We start from the raw sequence: 19,665 nt of genomic DNA on the forward strand, positions 1-19,665 counted from the left end.
TAAGTAAACAAAGACGAAGACATTAAGCATGTCTCTCAAAACGTCATTTACAAGGGCCTGAAAAACTAAAAGGTAGAACGCGGTATTCATAGTGGCCTAGAAGGGTATTGAACGCAGTCTTCCACTCGTCTCCCTCCTTAATGTGTACTAAATGATACATATTGCGGAGGTCCAGTTTCGTGAAGATTCTCGCTGCCTGCAAGATTTCAAAGGCTGACGACATCAACGGTAACAGATACTGGTTCTTAAGGGTGATGTTGTTTAGCCCTCGATAATCAATGCAGGGTGCGTCCTTCTTCTTCACGAAAAAGAACCCCGCCACGGCAGGAGAGGAGGACTGGACAATGGTTCCGGCGGTCAATGACTCAGATAGAGTGCAGATAGAGAATATAACCTCCCGTGAGGTGGTGTTGTACCAGGGCGAAGATCAATACTACAATCGTATGGTCGATGGGGAGGGAGAGAGGTGGCCCGTGAACGACTGAACACTGCCCGCAGATTGTGGTACTCCTCAGGAACCCTAGAGGGATCAATAGACTCCTCCTGAAAAACAGAGATAGAAGAGACAGCAGGGACTGCAGACACAAAACACTTGACATGACACGGTAAACTTCAAGATAAAATAGACCCCTCCCCCGATTATGCTGTAGTAACCATGGGTGACCCAAAACAATAGGGGATAGTGGGGAATGAAAAGTAAAACAAGAAATAGTCTCTTGGTGATTACCAGAAATACTGAGACTCACTGCTACGGTGGCTTGATGAATGTTAGACAGCACACGGCCATCTAATGCAAAGGCAGGGGGAGGATCAGACAGTTCACGTAAGGGAATACCATGTTCAATAGCCCAGCTCTGATCTATGAAGTTTCCCTGAGCACCGGAGTCAATAAGGGCAGAATAGGGAAATGATGAGCCCAGCCAGCACACGACAGCGTCAAACATTTTGCGGTTCTTGTGAAGTGAGGAGATGGGGGTTGCGCTTACCAGTACTCCCTGAACTACTGGCGAGCTCTTGCTTTTACTGGACTGGAAGCAGCATAATGACCAGAGCCGCCACAGAACAGGCAGAGACCCTCCTGAATGCGCCGTTGACGTTCGATGGAAGAAATCTGTGTTCTCCCCAGCTCCATTGGTTCAGGATCAGAGCTTGACTCAGAAAAGGGTGTGGAAGAAGGATACGTCAGTTGTTCGGGGTTGCTTTGGCATGCACGTCGACACAGATCAAAACGCTTGTCAAGGCGGATCACCAGCTCCGCCAGTTGGTTAAACTGGGAAGGAATCTCTTGTGCAAAAATCTCATCCTTGAGTTCATCATTTAACCCGTCCAGGAAACGTGCAGAAAGAATCGAACGTGAATTCGTTCCATTCACAGGTAGTGGCCAAAGTCTGAAACTCAATAGCAAAGTCAGTAGCGGAATGCCTACCCTGGCGCAAGGCGGCGAGCTGCCGAGAAGCTTCCTTTCCGAAGATGGAGCAATCAAACACCCTTATCATCTCCTCCTTAAAGGTAGCGAATTGATGAGAGCACGGGGAACCAGCCTCCCAGAGAGCCGTCCCCCAGTCGCGAGCCTGTCCAGTGAGGAAAGAGACAACGAAGGCAATTTTGGAACGTTCCTCCGCATATGTGGTAGACTGAAGAGACAACACCACCAATAATGAGTTTCACAAGGAGTAAATCCAAAGAATTTTATAAACAGTTAGGACATCTTGATCAACAAATCAAAAAAATAGAATTACAACTTTTTGTTAATGATGACCATGAGGAAAAGAAAAAGCATCTTTCATTAAAAGCACAATACAATAAACTGACTAGTAGTAAAATAGCTACAAATCTGATGTGGCTAAATCAGTCTCACTATGATTAAGGTGAGAAGCCCGGAAAATTATTGGCATGGAGGATAAAAACGATACAATCAATATAGAGCTATAAACCCTCTCTTGCTAGATAATGGACAACTAGATATTGACCCAATAGAAATGAATAATGCCTTAAAATCATATTATAAAAATCTATATAATTCTGAATGCTTAGATACCTCAGTAGACCAAAATAATTTTCTTGATGAAATTGAATTTCCCCAGTTGACAGAAGACATAAAACTAGATCTGGAAAACAATTTATCTATTGAAGAATTGATGGAAGCAGTACAAAATAAAATATGAGTAGCGGAAAAGCGCCTGGGCCTGATGGCTTGCCGCTAGAGATTTATTAAAACTTTTCTAAAAAAACTGCTGCCTCACCTACTCAGAGTGTTCAATGAATCATATGAAACAGGAAAACGGCTCGGGTTATGTATATAACCCATGTTTCCTGAGAAGGGAACGAGCACTGCGTTGGAACGACACTTTGGGGATGCTCCCTAAGCATCAGCGTATCTGAAGTCTGAATGAAAACTAAACCAATCCGATTGGTGTGCGTGATGACGTAACTGTGACGGCATACCCGGAAGTATAAAAGGGGAGCCGGCGCATAATGTCGGCAGCTATTGCTCTGAAGCATGTGCTCCAGGCGTGCCGAGGTGTGGCGACGCGACGCAGTGCTCCAGGCACAACTAGGACTGGCGCACCCTAGCACCAGGCGTCGTAGGGAGATCCAGGCTATAAAACCTGATAAAGGTGTGTGGGGTAGCCCACCCAGCCGCCTCGCAGATATCCTGCAAGGGGACCCCAGAAAGGAGGGCCACCGTGGAATGAGCCCTCACAGCCACAGGTGAAGGCAAACTGCGCACCTGATAGGCCATGGTTCCAAAAGTTGTTGAGATCTCCTCCACTGTGCAGACTTCGCCAAATAAACTCTGAGAGCCCTAACCGGGCAGAGTAGGTGAAGTCTCCCTTCTTCCGCCGTCACGTGAGGCGGAGAATGGAATGCCTGCAGAACCAAGGACCTGACCACCCTTGATGGGACCTTAGGCACATAGCCCGGCCTAGGGTGTAAGATGGCTTTTACTCCGCCCGGGGCAAACTCCAGGCAGGTTGGCGTTACAGCCAAGGCCTGGAGATCTCCCACTCTCCTAAGAGAGGTAATGGCAAGGAGAAAAGCCACCTTAAGGGTCAGGTTCTTTGGTTCAGCTGACTCCAATGGCTCAAAGGGGGCCTCAGCCAGCCCTTTGAGAACCACTGCCAGATCCCAAGTTGGAACTCTGGAACGAGCCGCAGGCCTCATCTTCCGAACCCCACGGAGGAACTGTATAACCAGCTGGTGCCTACCCAAAGGCCCATCACCCATAGGAGCATGGAAAGCCGCAATGGCAGCCACATACACCTTGAGTGTGGACGGGGTCAGACCCGCAGAGAAGCGATCTTGGAGGAACTCCAGCACTGAATGCCACTGGGCAGTTAACTGGGTCCACCTCACGCTCCCTGCACCAAGTGGAAAATACATTCTACTTGAGGCTGTACAGTCTCCTCGTAGACGGAGCCCTGGAACTGAGTAAGGTCTCTATCACCTCTGCCGACAGGCCAGCCTCTAGGTACCAGTCCCCCTCAGGGGCCAGACCCAAAGGTTCCAAATCTCCGGGCGGGGGTAAAATATTGTGCCCGCCGCCTGAGATAGGAGATCCCTCCTCAGCGGAATCTGCCACGGATGACCTGCCAGCAGAGCTATGATATCCAAGAACCACACTCGAGTCGGCCAACGGGGTGCTACCAGAAGTAGGCTGACCCCCTGTCGACGGACCCTCTCCGGGACTCCCGGGATGGATGCGTGAGGGAAAACCACAGTGGACAGTGGGACGTCTCTCGAGACGCAAACAGGTACACTTCCACTGGGCCGAACCTCTCGCCTATGGCCTCCACCACCTCTGGGTGGAGTCGCCACTCCCCGGGCCTCAGCCCCTGCCTCGACAGGATGTCTGCTCCCTGATTCTGGAACCCTGGGACATACATTGGCCTGATGGACAACAGTTTCCCTTGGGACCACAGGAGGATCTGATGCGCCAGTCTGCATAGAGGGCGCGACCTCAAACCCCCCTGAAACTGCGCCCCAACCAGTGAGGGAGGCATCTGTTGAAACGGATTTCCGGCAACAGGACGCTCCCAACACTGGCCCCTGGGACAGAAACCAAGGTTTCTTCCATATGACTAGGGAACGAAGGCCACTGCGCGTTACCCTGATCATACAGAATGGATTTCCCCTCAAGGAAAGCCACCTGGTTTACTTCCGTATCAGGACATGGTGGCCGCGGAGGTCCGGGAAAAAGCTCCTCAGAGCTTTGTAGACCGCCAGCATTTCCAGGCAGTAGATGTGCCAGGAGAAATGCTGGGTCTCCCACAGACCTCTCGCAAAGCGGCCGCCATGACCACGTCCCAGCCAGTGAGGGAGGCGTCTGTTGAAACGGATTTCCGGCAACAGGACGCTCCCAACACTGGCCGCTGGGACAGAAACCAAGGTTTCTTCATATGACTAGGGAACGAAGGCATCTGCGCGTTACCCTGATCATACAGAATGGTTTTCCCCTCGAGGAAAACCCCCTGATTCCCAGCCACCACTGTAAGGGTCTCGTGCAGCAGGCCAAGAGATATTCTGTTGGACGCAGCCGCAATGAGCCCCAGCTGTCCTTAAACTGCTTCACAGTGATGCTGTGGCCTAGCTTCATTTTAGAGACCACTGCCCGTATGGACTCGATACGTGCGGGAGACAATTGTGCCCATAACGTAGAGAGTCCCATACGACTCCCAGGAACACAGTTCTCTGAGAAGGCATCAACACGCTACTGCGTGTCTCAACCCCAAGCACTGAGAGCAGCCAAGGACGACACCTCAGTGCCGAACAGCTGCTACTGCGAGGGGAAAGGGCTAGGCCGCCTGGAAGAACCCGATATTGGTACGCTTTGCCCCCAAAAGCAAACCTCAGGAACTTCCTTTGACACAGAAGGATGGATACAGGGAAGTATGCGTCCTCTTCAGACCCATCGTGAACGACCAGTCCTCAGACTGGATCTGAATCACAATGGAGGAATTGCTAAGCATCATGAATCTGAATCTCCTCAGAGAACGATTCAAGTACCTCAGATCTAAAGTTGGACGCAACTCGCCATCCTTCTTAGGAACTATGAAGTTCCGGCTGTAGAACCTGGACTCCCTGTCTGGCGGAGGAGCACATTCTGTGGCCTCCCTACCAACATGGAGTGAACTTCCTGTTCCATTACCCGAACCTGCCCAGGCACCACTGCCATCCAGACCACCCCACTGAACTTCGGGGGAAGGTAACCGAACTGCAGTCTGTATCCCCTTTTCTACAGTCGCAGGCCCCAAGCTGATATATTCGTAGGCATAACCATGCGCCGAGATAATCTGCTAAGGGAACCAGCCTCTCGAGGCCGGCCTCGGGTGTCAACCGAGCCTCCTCCCCGACCCCATGAAGTGGCCAACCGGCAGGGCACAATCGAGGAAGATTTTTGGTGTGCGTACGCGTTTGCTGGACCGCCGCAAGTCTCGCTAGAGGCGGCTGGTGCAGTGCACGTGCGCGGGGAAGTGTACTAGACGACGGGAGCACAGCATCGATTCCCGAAAACTCCACAGGGGAGACGACCTCGATCGCTCCTACCCGGGAGAGGGGGCTGGCCAGCAAGGGCCTCATCTAAGGGAGCAGCTCGACAGGGCCGCAACACTAGGGCGGACACTGCGATTAGCAATTGCCTGAAACTGATGTGTCCCGCAGGCCACAAGGCGGCGAGAACGACATCAACTTCAGGAGGGCTCCATCTTAGATGAATATCCAGACAAGTCAAACACGCTTGGGTGACAGAATTAAAGTATCCAACTTATCAAAGTCAGATAACATGACACTCAATTCCTCGGAATTAAATGCCATCATAATCACCCAACCCATGCAACCTGGTCTGAATAATAGGCTGAATAAAAAATACATCTAACTCCTCAAAGTCAGATAATATTTTAATTAAATTCCTCGGAATTAAATGCAGCCACAATAAGATGAAACATGGTCTGAATGATAGGCTGAATATCTAACTCCTCAAAGTCAGATCATATTTTATTTAATTCCTCAGAATTAAATGTAGCCCTAATCATCAGACGACACTGTTTTATTGTATTTATACGGACTCATAAACCACGCGTTGCCTCAGCAACGTGGTTCAAGCCGTCATAATACAATTGGCTTTCATCCCTCGAGAAAAGCCAAACAGTATCACACAATACGGTGAACCATGGTCTGAGTGACAGGCTGAATATCTAACTCCTCAGAGTCAGATCATATTTCATTTAAATCCTCAGACTTAAATGCAGCCATAATCATCAGGCGATACTGTTTTATCATACTATACGGACTCGTAAACCACACGTCGCCTTAAGCCAACCAGTATCCCATGCACAACGATTCTAATTCCTCAGAATCAGACCGCTCAAGCATCGGGTCCTCCGCCCCGGGGGAAGAAGCCGCAGCGCGGGCTTCCACGCAGGGAAGGAGAACATCTGAACTGTCAGACAAAGACTGGGAAGATGCCTCAGCAGTCCCAAGTCTCACTGACATGTCCATCCGTGAGCCCCATCACCGGCCTCGCCGCACCGCCTCGGCGGATGCGGGACCGATCCACGGGGCTCACGGGGCTGGCCGGCCTCAACGAACACGGCCAGCCGAGAGCGGAGCAGCCTGAGTGTCAGCTTCTCATAATGCTCGCAAGCGGCTCCCTCGAGAGCCGCCCAAGCATGCTGAACACCCAGGCACTGCACACACAGCAGGTGTGCATCCGAGCCCGACATGTAACGGGGACACGGGTGCACACACTGCTTAAACTCTCTTATCTTTTCCATCATTCACACACTTTTCGCTTTCACAACTGGACAATTCAACAGTAAATAGAAGGACAATTTTGACAGAGAGCACTATGCTGAAGAGCAAGAACTGCCGACATTATGCGCCGGCTCCCCTTTTATACTTCCGGGTATGCCGTCACAGTTACGTCATCATGCACGCCAATCGGATTGGTTTAGTTTTCATTCAGACTTCAGATACGCTGATGCTTAGGGAGCATCCCCAAAGTGTCGTTCCGACGCAGTGAGAGTTCCCTCGAAAGGGAACTGCCCCCTTCTTTAAGATCTGCATTAATTACTCTTGTGTTAAAACCGAGCAAATCCCCAACAGATAAGGCATCTTATCGACTTGATGTCATGTGACACAAAAATACTATGCAAGGTTTTAGCAAGAAGGATTGAAATTCATATACCCAAATTGATCCTATATGATCAAAATGTAATAATACTCGTAGAGTTTTAAACATATTATATAAAAAGCATAACACCAAAGACCATGCAATCCCGTCCTTAGATGCTAAAAAGGCGTTTGACAGGATTGAATGAGGTTACCTATTTGAAACACTTAGAAGATATGGATTGGGAATAGAATATTTAAAATGGCTCAAACTACTGAACAATAAACCATTAGCCCAAGTTATAACTAACAGTACCATCTCAAAATGATTTAATTGGGCTAGAGGTACTAGACAATGCCCATTGTCTCTTTTATTGTTTTTGTGTGCAGTCGAACCATTGGCAATGACTATTAGAAAGAGCCCAGATATAAAAGGTGTGAAGATAGGAGAGAGGGAGCATTGCATATCTCTATTCACAGATTATATTGTTTTTGTAACGTAACTGCTCTGAGACAGAAGGTTGAGGATCCAAGGGTAACCCACAATCGTAGTCAAAAACAGGCAAAAGGTCATACACAGGCAATCAGTCCAATCAGGCAAACAAGACAGGAGAGACAGGCAAACGGGTAATCCACGGAACAGGCAAGAAATCCAAAACCAGAGACATGAAACCAGGGAAACCACTCAGAAATGCAGTTTACAACAAACAAGACATCACAGTGAATGACAGAGCGAACATGGTTTATATAGGCTAGGGGTAATGGGGTAATGAGGTAATGAGACACAGGTGCAAACAATGAGTGATGATGAGTCTGTGCAAAGGATTATGGGTAATGTAGTCTTTGATGGAATGACAGTCCGGGTTGGAGTGCCCTCTGGTGGTGATCACGGGCACTCACACTGGTGAATTGTGAAATTCTAACCAATTTGAAGAACCCTATCCCTGCACTGGTCAATATAGGCCTACTGGGGAAATTTGGAAGATTCTCTGGTTATAAAGTCAATAAAAATAAAAGTATTCTGTTATTACTAAATGACCAGGAAAACCCCTGTAGATTATACACAATTTAAAAATGCAACGGATGGTTTCACTTATTTAGGGATTCAAATAACATCATCATATCATATAAATGATATTGTCCCCTCTAATTATGACCCGCTATTAAAGAGAGTTATGGAAAATTTGGATAAATGGGGTGCAATGCCCATTTCCTTAATAGGCCAAATAAGTGTAATCAAAATGTCAGTCTTACTTAAATTAAAGTAATTTAAATTTCTATACCTTTTTCAGTCTATTCCTCTACCACTACCTGCTGCTTTCCTCTCCACTTCCACTAAAGCCATTACAAGATTCATATGGAATAATAGGCGCCCTCGACTACGTTTATCCCTTCTCTACCTACCATATGATCAAGGAGGGCTTAAAATACCAAATATAAAACTATATTACTGGGCAGCACAGCTTCAAACAGCAATATTTTACTTTTTTATTTTACAGACCACCCTGCTTGGATCGATATTGAGAAAGATGAACTACCACTCCCTTTACAGTCATTTATATTCTCAGCACAAATTAAAATACTTAAAACGTCCACTCTTAACCCCTTTCTCAGAAATACCATATCAGTTTGGCATGAGGCCCATTCCTTTTTGGAGGAAACAATATCTATATCTCCTTTTTCACCAACAAGGGGCAACAACAAATGTATACCTGGAATAAAGGATATGGTGTTTAAAAAAAGGCTGTTGAAAGGAAAATGCATGATAAAAAACGTATATGTAGGAGGTACACTCATGACCTTCCAACAGTTGGTCAGATAATATACACTTCCGCAAAAGCATTTCTTTAAATATATTCAAATTAGGAGTAACATATATTCCAAAATTAAAAGAACCTCAACTCTCTACTTTAGAACAAATTACTCTAAATCATATGAATGATAGAGGAATGCTTTCTATGTTTTATAAGACATTATTGTCTGGATCAAATGAGAGCTCCCAGGCATACCTATCAGCATGGAAAAGAGATCTCCAGGTGGAGATCACTGTGGAGGAATGGGAGCACTCCTGCCTCTTAGCTCAAACTCAATCCATCAATACTAGATGTAGAATACTACAATATAAATGGATGTTTAGGACATATATTACCCCAGTTAAACTGCATAGGATCAATTCTAACATACCAGACAATTGCATAAAATGTAATGATGAAACTGGTACATTGTTTCATTGTATGTGGCAGTGTAAAGAATTACAGGTGTTCTGGAATGAGGTTTTGGATATGATTTCTGAAATGACTGGAGAGAATATCCCTTTGGACCCTAAACTATGTGTATTGCATATATATCCTGGAAATGGAAAAATATGAAAGCTTATAGATTTTAGCTTAGTGGTGTAAGTGTATTCTGTAACTGTATAATTTTATATTCTGAATTGTTCATGGAGGTTTTACAACAAAATCAATAAATTCAGAGTGAAAAAAAAAGTGAGGTGCCATGCTCAATGCAGTCTACTGCTATTGAATACTTTACAGTTTTCCGTTTTTGGTTGCACTCATACTTTTTCTTCATGTGTTTAAAAAAAACTGTAAAACTGTAAAACTGTCCACAGATCACTCCACATCTAGTTCCAAAGTTCATTTAATGTTATTTCACCAGTCTTTAAATAAAATGAATAAACTAATATGGACTTTAACAAGTTTTTAGATTAAGGGCCAGGGAAAACTGATAGCGAAGATTTGACTTCAAGTCAGGGCTATTGAATATGTTTGCTGTAAATTACCTCCATAGACTGTTGCTTTAGCATTATTTTATATGATAGAATTAAAAAGATATTATATATATATATATATATATATATATATATATATATATATATATATATATATATATATATATATATATATATATATATATATATATATATATATAATTTTTTTATTTTTTATATTATATAAAATAATGATCCTATGCAGGCTAACTGGGGTAATATATGTCCTAAACATCCATTTTTTGTAGTATTCTACATCTAGTATTGATGGATTGAGTTTGAGCTAAGAGACAGGAGTGCTCCCATTCCTCCACAGGGATTTTGGAATATATGTAACTACAAATTTGAAGATATATTATATATATATTATATAATAGTTATATATATTATACATAATATTATATATATATATATATACTGATATTTAAGTTCAAATAAGTTGACAGAAGTCTCGTCTTGTGTACAATTTGATGTTAAAGACATCTGTTAATAATTAATTTAAGAATTAATACTTGGTCAGCAATAAACTACTATAAAAGGTATGTTTCTCTGAGGAGCTCTTCACAAACCATCAGCCATGAGAGTTGTTGTGCTTGCCCTCGCTATAGCCCTTGTGGGTAAGTCAAAATATATTTATACATATTTTTTTCTTCTCTCTCTTTTTAGCTCTTTGGAAAAACTTTGGAATCCCTTGAAAACAGAATTTTAAAAAAAATTCACAGATATTGTTTTCTGTTTCTTTCAGCGAGTCAACAGATCAACCTTGGTAAGTAATGTGATTTGGCAAATGAGTTTTAAGTGGTAATTTAGATTGCATTATTGCTTAAAAGTAATGACCATACGAATTGACTCAAATCAAAAATACTGTACACTTTTCAGTTCCTGAGTTTGCCCTTGACAAGACCTATGTGTACAAGTATGAGGCTCTGCTCTTGGGTGGTCTTCCTCAAGAAGGTCTGGCCAGAGCAGGTATTAAAATCAGCAGCAAGGTTCACCTCAGTGCCGTGACAGAAAACACCTTCCTGATGAAGGTAATGACCATTAAGAACTGTATACATTGTAGATGTTCAACACTGAGAGAAAAAATGTGTGACCAAGCACAGGCTGTTTAAAGCAACAATTCCCTCATTTAAAGTTAAAATGTTCCCTTACAGCTCATGGATCCTCTACTTCACGAGTATGCTGGCATTTGGCCCAAGGATCCATTTGTTCCTGCCACTAAGCTCACCTCAGCTCTGGCTGCTCAGCTTCAGATTCCCATCAAGTTTGAGTATGCTAATGGTGTGGTTGGAAAGGTATTCGCCCCTGCAGGAGTCTCCCCTACTGTACTGAACCTGCACAGAGGAATCCTCAACATCCTTCAGCTCAACCTCAAGAAGACCCAGAACATCTATGAACTGCAAGAGGTGAAATAGTGATCCTAGTACGTTTTTTATCTATATTGAGTTCTGCAATCTAATTTTTTATTTGTCCATCAAGGCTGGAGCTCAGGGAGTGTGTAGGACCCACTATGTCATCAGTGAGGATCCAAAGGCCAACCACATTATTGTCACCAAGTCTAAGGATCTGAGCCACTGCCAGGAGAGAATCATAAAGGACGTCGGCTTGGCATACACTGAAAAATGTGTTGAATGCACAGAGGTAATTGAGAGATTTTCTAAAATATTTAATGAAAATGCCAAGTGGAAAATAGTCATAGACCTTTATTTCAACAGAGGGTCAAGAGTCTGATTGAAACTGCATCTTACAACTACATCATGAAACCAGCTGCTGCCGGTGTATTGATCGCTGAAGCAACAGTTGAGGAAGTGCATCAGTTTTCACCCTTCAATGAGATTCATGGTGCTGTCCAGATGGAAGCAAAGTATGATTGATCCTCTCTGAGATTTCTCTCAAAATATGAATTAACACAATTACTACGATTTTTCATTATCTTTAAGGTTACTTTGAAATTTCAGAAATAATTATTTCTTTCAGACAATCCTTGACCTTTGTTGAGATTGAGAAGACCCCTGTTGTTCCAATCAAAGCTGATTACTTGACCCGTGGATCCCTGCAGTATGAGTTTTCAACTGAGATTCTTCAGACCCCCATTCAACTCTTGAAGATCAGTGATGCACCAGCCCAGGTATAATTCGTTACCAAAAACCTTTAAAGATCTCCAAGTCAAAACCCTTGATCTATGATGAAGATGTTAACTGAGCACTGCCTTTACTCTTTCTAGATTATCGAGGTCCTAAAGCACTTGGTTGCAAACAATGTTGCCATGGTCCATGATGATGCTCCACTTAAGTTTGTTCAGCTCGTCCAGCTCCTGCGTGTTGCCACCTTGGAGAATATTGAGGCTATCTGGAATCAGTTCAAGGACAAACCAGTTTACAGGTACAATTTGTGAGCAATAAGTTAATAGGAATATAGTTAAAGGGCATTTTTTTTATTATGATTATATTTTAAACAATGAATCTGTTAGGCGCTGGCTTCTGGATGCTCTTCCTGCTGTTGGCACACCAGTCATTGTAAAATTCATCAAGGAGAAGTTCCTGTCTGGTGAACTTACCATTCCTGAGTTCATTCAGGCTCTTGTGGTTGCTCTGCAAATGGTCACTGCTGATTTGGACACTATCCAGATGACAGCTGTGGGTAGATTTTACCATACTTAAAGTGCTGTTATTTAATTCTTACCTAAATTAAATTTATAATTTAATCTGTATTGTGAAATTAATTGTATTTTGCTTTAACAGAGTTTGGCTATGCACGAGAAAATTGCCACAATCCCAGCTCTGCGTGAAGTCGTCATGCTTGGATATGGTTCCATGATTGCCAAACACTGTGTTGCAGTTCCCACTTGCCCTGCTGAGCTCCTCAGGGTAAACACCTCGAGCCCTCCAAAAACTTCTGTCAGGGACTTAATCTTTGATATTTTTCTAACTGTTTGTGCCTCAAACTCCTCAGCCCATTCATGACATTGTGGCTGAAGCAATTTCCAAGAATGACATTCCTCAAATCACTTTGGCTCTGAAAGTTCTGGGCAATGCTGGTCACCCTGCCAGTCTTAAACCCATCATGAAGCTCCTACCTGGACTGAGAACTGCAGCTACTTCTCTGCCTCTTAGAGTCCAGGTTGATGCCATCTTGGCCCTAAGGAACATTGCCAAGAAAGAGCCTAAACTGGTAAGTGTCAGACATTGTAGGAATTACATTTTTTTGTTGTTGCACATATTCTTCCAATAATAAAATAAACGTATTTCCTTCCTCAGGTTCAGCCAGTGGCTCTGCAGCTTGTATTGGACAGGGCTCTCCACCCTGAAGTGCGTATGGTTGCTTGTATTGTGTTGTTTGAGGCCAAGCCCTCAGTGGCCCTTGTCTCCAGTCTTGCTGGTGCTTTGAAGACTGAGACTAACATGCATGTTGCAAGCTTTGCCTATTCCCACATCAAGTCCTTGACCAGAATCACTGCACCTGATATGGCATCTGTGTAAGAAAAAAAATATTTCTCATATCGTTTACTTCATCTCATCAAATGAGAACAAGCCAGAAGTAAACCTGATTGTCCATTTCAGTGCGGGTGCAGCTAATGTTGCCATCAAGCTCATGAGCCGCAAGCTGGACAGGCTTAGCTTCCGTTTCAGCAGAGCCCTTCAGCTGGACTTCTATCATAGTGAGTCTTGCAATTTTTATAAGAAAGCTAAAAAAATTGTATCTTGGGTGTTTTTTAATATGTGTTAAAAAATCTCCTTACATGAAAGATTGCATTTATTCTTACCTCTGTCCCTGTGCAGCTCCTCTTATGATTGGAGCTGCTGGTAGTGCCTACATGATCAATGATGCCGCCACCATCCTGCCCAGAGCTGTTGTAGCTAAAGCACGTGCTTACCTGGCCGGAGCTGCTGCTGATGTTCTTGAGGTGGGCCAGTCAATACTTTTAAAACAAAATCTAATTCATGGTTTTAAAATGTTTTCAGTCTTCACTCAGTTGATTCTCTCAAACAGATCGGTGTGAGAACTGAAGGAATCCAGGAGGCTCTTCTGCAATCTCCTGCTGCAGATGAAAGTGTAGACCGTATCACAAAGATCAAGCGCACTCTGAGAGCAGTAAGTTCATGTATAGTGTATTGTATAATTTTTTACTTTTACATAAAATTATAAAAATGACAGGCAAAATGTATATTACTTCTCTGTTTTAACCCTTTAAGCTCGCCAATTGGAAGACCTTGCCAACCAATCAGCCCTTAGCTTCAGCCTATGTTAAATTACTTGGACAAGAAGTGGCTTATTTCAACATTGACAAGACCATCATTGAGGAAGCAATACCGGTAATTTGTTGTAGTTTATGTCTCCTCTTTCATTACCATATTTTTTTTAGATCTGTCTCACAAATAATTCTTACAAATAGAATTAAGTTTCTCATAAACTCTATTCACAGATTGTCACTGGACCCAAACCACGTGAAATGTTGAAGGCTGCCCTTAAAGCTTTGCAGGAAGGAATTGCCATTCAGTATGCCAAACCCCTGCTTGCATCTGAAGTGCGTCGTATCTTGCCAACAGCAGTTGGTGTGCCCATGGAGCTCAGTTTGTACACTGCTGCTGTCGCTGCTGCAAGTCTCAATGGTATGTTATTTCTTAAAATTTGTCATCCTTTCCTTGGATATGAGGGTGTCACTTCAAAGTTTGATGTTGTTCTGTTCATCCTTCTAGTTCAGGCCACCATTACACCTCCTCTCCCAGAGGCCATTGAGACTATGACTCTTGAGCAGCTCAAGAAGACTGATGTTCAACTCCAAGTTGAAGCTAGACCAAGGTACACTTTTGCAGCTACATTCATGAAGATGAGATACAATGTACATAACAACAGTTTTACAAACAATCTCAACAATCACAATTGCAAACCTTATTCTTATTTCAGTGTTGCTCTCCAGACCTTTGCTGTGATGGGAGTGAACACTGCCTTCATCCAAGCTGCTGTTATGGCAAGAGGAAAGATCCGTACTATTGTCCCTGGAAAAGTGTCTGCAAGAGCAGACATTCTCAAGGGCAACTACAAGGTGGAGGCTCTTCCTGTTGAGCTTCCTGAACACATTGCTGATGTGAGGTAATGCAATCTTAGTCAGGCCAATGTAGCAAACATTTTGAATGAATTCATAAACAATTCAAAAGGTTTCTGAAAGTGATTTATGACCCACCTTTTTCTTGCCCTACAGCTTTGAAACTTTTGCTGTGGTCAGAAACATTGAAGAGCCCACCGCCGAGAGAATTGTGCCCTTAGTACCTGAGGTGGCCTTGCAAAATGCCCAGACTCCTGCTTATTATTCGGTAAACTTTGAACACACATGATGGTTATGTGTTAGTATGCAGAGCATTCATTTTGTTTAAGTTTTAAAATAGCAAGGCTTGTTATAATATCTAATTATTCTTTTCAGTCCTCTGAAATACCAGATGAGACTCCTGTGAGATCTGCTGCTCCATTTCACAAGACTCTTTGTCTTGCTGTCCCATACATTGAAATCAAGGGGTGCATTGAGGTGCACTCTCACAATGCTGCTTTTATCAGAAATACTCCTCTCTTCAACATTATTGGACAGCACTCAGCCCGTGCTGCACTGACAAGAGGTATTATTTCAGAGAAAATGACATTGATTAAACTCAAATATTTTCAGACAACATAATAATTGTCCTTTTGGCTGTAGCTGAAGGTCCTGCAGTTGAAAGACTTGAGCTTGAAGTCCAAGTTGGTCCTAGAGCTGCTGAGAGGCTCCTTAAGCAAATCAGCCTCATTGATGAGGAGACTCCAGAAGGAAAGGCCTTCCTGTTGAAACTGAGGGAAATCCTGGAGACTGAAGATAAAAATGTGAGCGTCTCTTCTGAAAGCAGCAGCAGAAGCAGCAGAAGCAGCAGCAGCAGTCGCAGCAGCAGCAGTTCAAGCTCCTCCATGTCCAGCTCTCGTATGAGTAAGGTGAGGATATGTCAAATGTACTGTGTTGGTTAGGTAGACAATATTTGTCATAAATATTCATTTATACTTCATTTTTAATGTATTTTCAGACTGCCACTATCATGGAGCCTTTCAGGAAGTTCCACAAAGATCGGGTAACTAGTCTAAAACACATCTGTTAAAAATCTTGTTTCTTTAGATCATCAATTATCATGTCTATAATGATTTTTGCTTGCAGTTCTTGGCAGCCCATGGCGCCTCAAAGGCAGTAAGCAGTGGAAGTGCTGCCTCTAGCTTTGAGGCTATCCAGAAACAGGTGAATCAATTAGTGTTATGTGTTTGTTCATAATAACATAAAATCCAAATGTGAAATTTTGAACTAAAATCCACTTGAATTGATTATGATTTATGGTTTCAGGCTAAGTTCCTCGGAAATGCTAGTCCACCTGTTTTTGCTGTCATTGCCCGTGCTGTGAGAGTTGACCACAAGCTGCTGGGCTACCAACTTGCTGCTTACTTTGACAAGCCAACCGCAAGAGTGCAGCTCATCGTTTCCTCCATCGCTGAAAATGACAACCTGAAGATCTGTGCTGATGGTGCCCTGCTGAGCAAGCACAAAGTCACTGTAAGACTGGAACTTGAGTGAATCTTTTTTTCTTTTTAAAATAATAATTTTCAAAAAATTACCTAAATGAATTTCTCAAGTGAAATTATTGACATAAATACCATTCTTTGGACACAAATGTCCTTTTTCAGGCCAAGGTTGCTTGGGGTCAAGAATGCCAACAGTATGCAGTCATTGCTAAAGCTGAAGCCGGTGTCCTGGGCGAATTCCCTGCTGCACGTCTAGAGCTGGAATGGGAGAGGCTGCCGGTTATTGTCACCACCTACGCCAAAAAGTAATGTTCAGCAACACTGAATGACAAATTCATAGAGTAGAAAATGGCACTTGTTTAACCTGCTCTTCTTTATGCATCCCTTCACATTTAGGTTGTCTAAGCATATCCCCATGGCGGCTCTCCAGGCGGGCTTTAGACTTGAAAGAGCTACGAACAGTGAAAAAGAGATTGATCTGACTGCGGCCTTGCCAAATCAGAGATCCTTGAATATCATTGCTAGGATTCCTGAGGTGAAATAATTTTCCTTTAAATTTTGACTCACACAGAGATATAATAAGGAAATACAAATAATAATTTTTTGTTCCTACTTTTCTAGATGACACTGTCTAGGATGGATATTCCTCTTCCTGTCGCTGTTCCCATTAATCCAGACGGAACTCTTTCCATTCATATTGACGAGGACATTCTCTCCTGGATCCAGAAACATATCAAGGAAGAATAAGAAATAAATTACATTTTGAAAATGTGAGCTGTCATTATGTAAAATGTATTGTTCTTTGACAAAATACATTAACAATGTTGTTATGTACAGTATGTAATGTAATGGAATCTAATCCTAATAAATACCCTGCAAGTGTCAGAATTGTGTGAACTGCTTTCATTTTACAATAACACTATGTTTTTTGTAGACTTTTTTTGTTTCACAAATACTCACAATAAACAATTTGTGAAAAATAAATAATATTCACTGTGAAGGGGGGACCAAGTTCAAATTCTGGCTTGTGGTCTTTTCTGATCCCGTTGCTCTTCATCAAAGTATTTTCTTCCCTTTCACCCTGCTTTCATGTGATATTCAACAAAATGCAAATAAAAGTTTATGATTGGGAAACTCCAACTGAATGTAATTAAAGTCTGACAAAGAAAGTCAGGATTTAATTTGGATCTAAAGGTCACACTAGGCCAATATTTATCAACCAGCAGGACAAGGGGACATTTTTTTTTTTACAATGAAAAGGCTAAAAACAACAAGAAACTCTCGTAACCCCCGCTCACTGATGGATGGAACGCTATGCTGACTGACAAATGGGGTCTTACTTGGGAGCCCCAATCACCGCTGAGATAAAAAACTAACAGCCAATGCAATTGTTGAGTGGAATTTACATGTCAAGCTACTCCCCCGTACAAATGGGTATAAGATGGTGCATGCATCCACTCATTAGGTTTATGTTGAGGAGCTGAGACAGTGTCCCGGCCATTCAGCGTACCCCGGGTTCAGGGTTGTGGCAGGAGGGACATAATATCTCTCATCCTTCCATCAGGGAACAAGGGTTACAACAGTAACCAAGATGTTCCCTATCTGTCAGTCATTACGATGTTCGACTGACCCTATGGGATCCCTATGGAAAGCGCCACAACCACTGACGAGAACATGAGGATATCGTCTAAGTAAACAAAGACGAAGACATTAAGCATGTCTCTCAAAACGTCATTTACAAGGGCCTGAAAAACTAAAAGGTAGAACGCGGTATTCATAGTGGCCTAGAAGGGTATTGAACGCAGTCTTCCACTCGTCTCCCTCCTTAATGTGTACTAAATGATACATATTGCGGAGGTCCAGTTTCGTGAAGATTCTCGCTGCCTGCAAGATTTCAAAGGCTGACGACATCAACGGTAACAGATACTGGTTCTTAAGGGTGATGTTGTTTAGCCCTCGATAATCAATGCAGGGTGCGTCCTTCTTCTTCACGAAAAAGAACCCCGCCACGGCAGGAGAGGAGGACTGGACAATGGTTCCGGCGGTCAATGACTCAGATAGAGTGCAGATAGAGAATATAACCTCCCGTGAGGTGGTGTTGTACCAGGGCGAAGATCAATACTACAATCGTATGGTCGATGGGGAGGGAGAGAGGTGGCCCGTGAACGACTGAACACTGCCCGCAGATTGTGGTACTCCTCAGGAACCCTAGAGGGATCAATAGACTCCTCCTGAAAAACAGAGATAGAAGAGACAGCAGGGACTGCAGACACAAAACACTTGACATGACACGGTAAACTTCAAGATAAAATAGACCCCTCCCCCGATTATGCTGTAGTAACCATGGGTGACCCAAAACAATAGGGGATAGTGGGGAATGAAAAGTAAAACAAGAAATAGTCTCTTGGTGATTACCAGAAATACTGAGACTCACTGCTACGGTGGCTTGATGAATGTTAGACAGCACACGGCCATCTAATGCAAAGGCAGGGGGAGGATCAGACAGTTCACGTAAGGGAATACCATGTTCAATAGCCCAGCTCTGATCTATGAAGTTTCCCTGAGCACCGGAGTCAATAAGGGCAGAATAGGGAAATGATGAGCCCAGCCAGCACACGACAGCGTCAAACATTTTGCGGTTCTTGTGAAGTGAGGAGATGGGGGTTGCGCTTACCAGTACTCCCTGAACTACTGGCGAGCTCTTGCTTTTACTGGACTGGAAGCAGCATAATGACCAGAGCCGCCACAGAACAGGCAGAGACCCTCCTGAATGCGCCGTTGACGTTCGATGGAAGAAATCTGTGTTCTCCCCAGCTCCATTGGTTCAGGATCAGAGCTTGACTCAGAAAAGGGTGTGGAAGAAGGATACGTCAGTTGTTCGGGGTTGCTTTGGCATGCACGTCGACACAGATCAAAACGCTTGTCAAGGCGGATCACCAGCTCCGCCAGTTGGTTAAACTGGGAAGGAATCTCTTGTGCAAAAATCTCATCCTTGAGTTCATCATTTAACCCGTCCAGGAAACGTGCAGAAAGAATCGAACGTGAATTCGTTCCATTCACAGGTAGTGGCCAAAGTCTGAAACTCAATAGCAAAGTCAGTAGCGGAATGCCTACCCTGGCGCAAGGCGGCGAGCTGCCGAGAAGCTTCCTTTCCGAAGATGGAGCAATCAAACACCCTTATCATCTCCTCCTTAAAGGTAGCGAATTGATGAGAGCACGGGGAACCAGCCTCCCAGAGAGCCGTCCCCCAGTCGCGAGCC

General features: G+C 43.7%; 1 protein-coding gene across 1 annotated transcript; it reads left to right on the forward strand.

The window, feature by feature from the left end:
* Positions 1-10,445: 10,445 nt before the first annotated feature.
* On the forward strand, positions 10,446-17,152 carry LOC307120218 (vitellogenin-like; the record flags this gene model as incomplete). The annotated part of the gene is made up of 28 exons (XM_079807104.1): positions 10,446-10,497; positions 10,626-10,646; positions 10,760-10,911; positions 11,035-11,286; positions 11,360-11,521; positions 11,596-11,744; positions 11,858-12,008; positions 12,105-12,262; positions 12,351-12,516; positions 12,622-12,747; positions 12,833-13,051; positions 13,138-13,355; positions 13,441-13,538; positions 13,660-13,784; positions 13,871-13,972; positions 14,074-14,193; positions 14,304-14,490; positions 14,578-14,680; positions 14,786-14,971; positions 15,081-15,192; positions 15,300-15,489; positions 15,567-15,832; positions 15,922-15,966; positions 16,050-16,127; positions 16,230-16,436; positions 16,568-16,710; positions 16,802-16,940; positions 17,027-17,152. Exons 1-28 carry the CDS (start codon positions 10,458-10,460, stop codon positions 17,150-17,152), a joined length of 4,041 nt encoding a protein of 1,346 aa, XP_079663230.1. The 5' UTR covers positions 10,446-10,457.
* Between the last annotated feature and the right edge of the window lie 2,513 nt (positions 17,153-19,665).

The sequence above is a fragment of the Gobio gobio genome, assembly GCF_949357685.1.
Source record: "Gobio gobio genome assembly, chromosome: 24".
Taxonomy (NCBI): Eukaryota; Metazoa; Chordata; class Actinopteri; order Cypriniformes; family Gobionidae; genus Gobio; species Gobio gobio.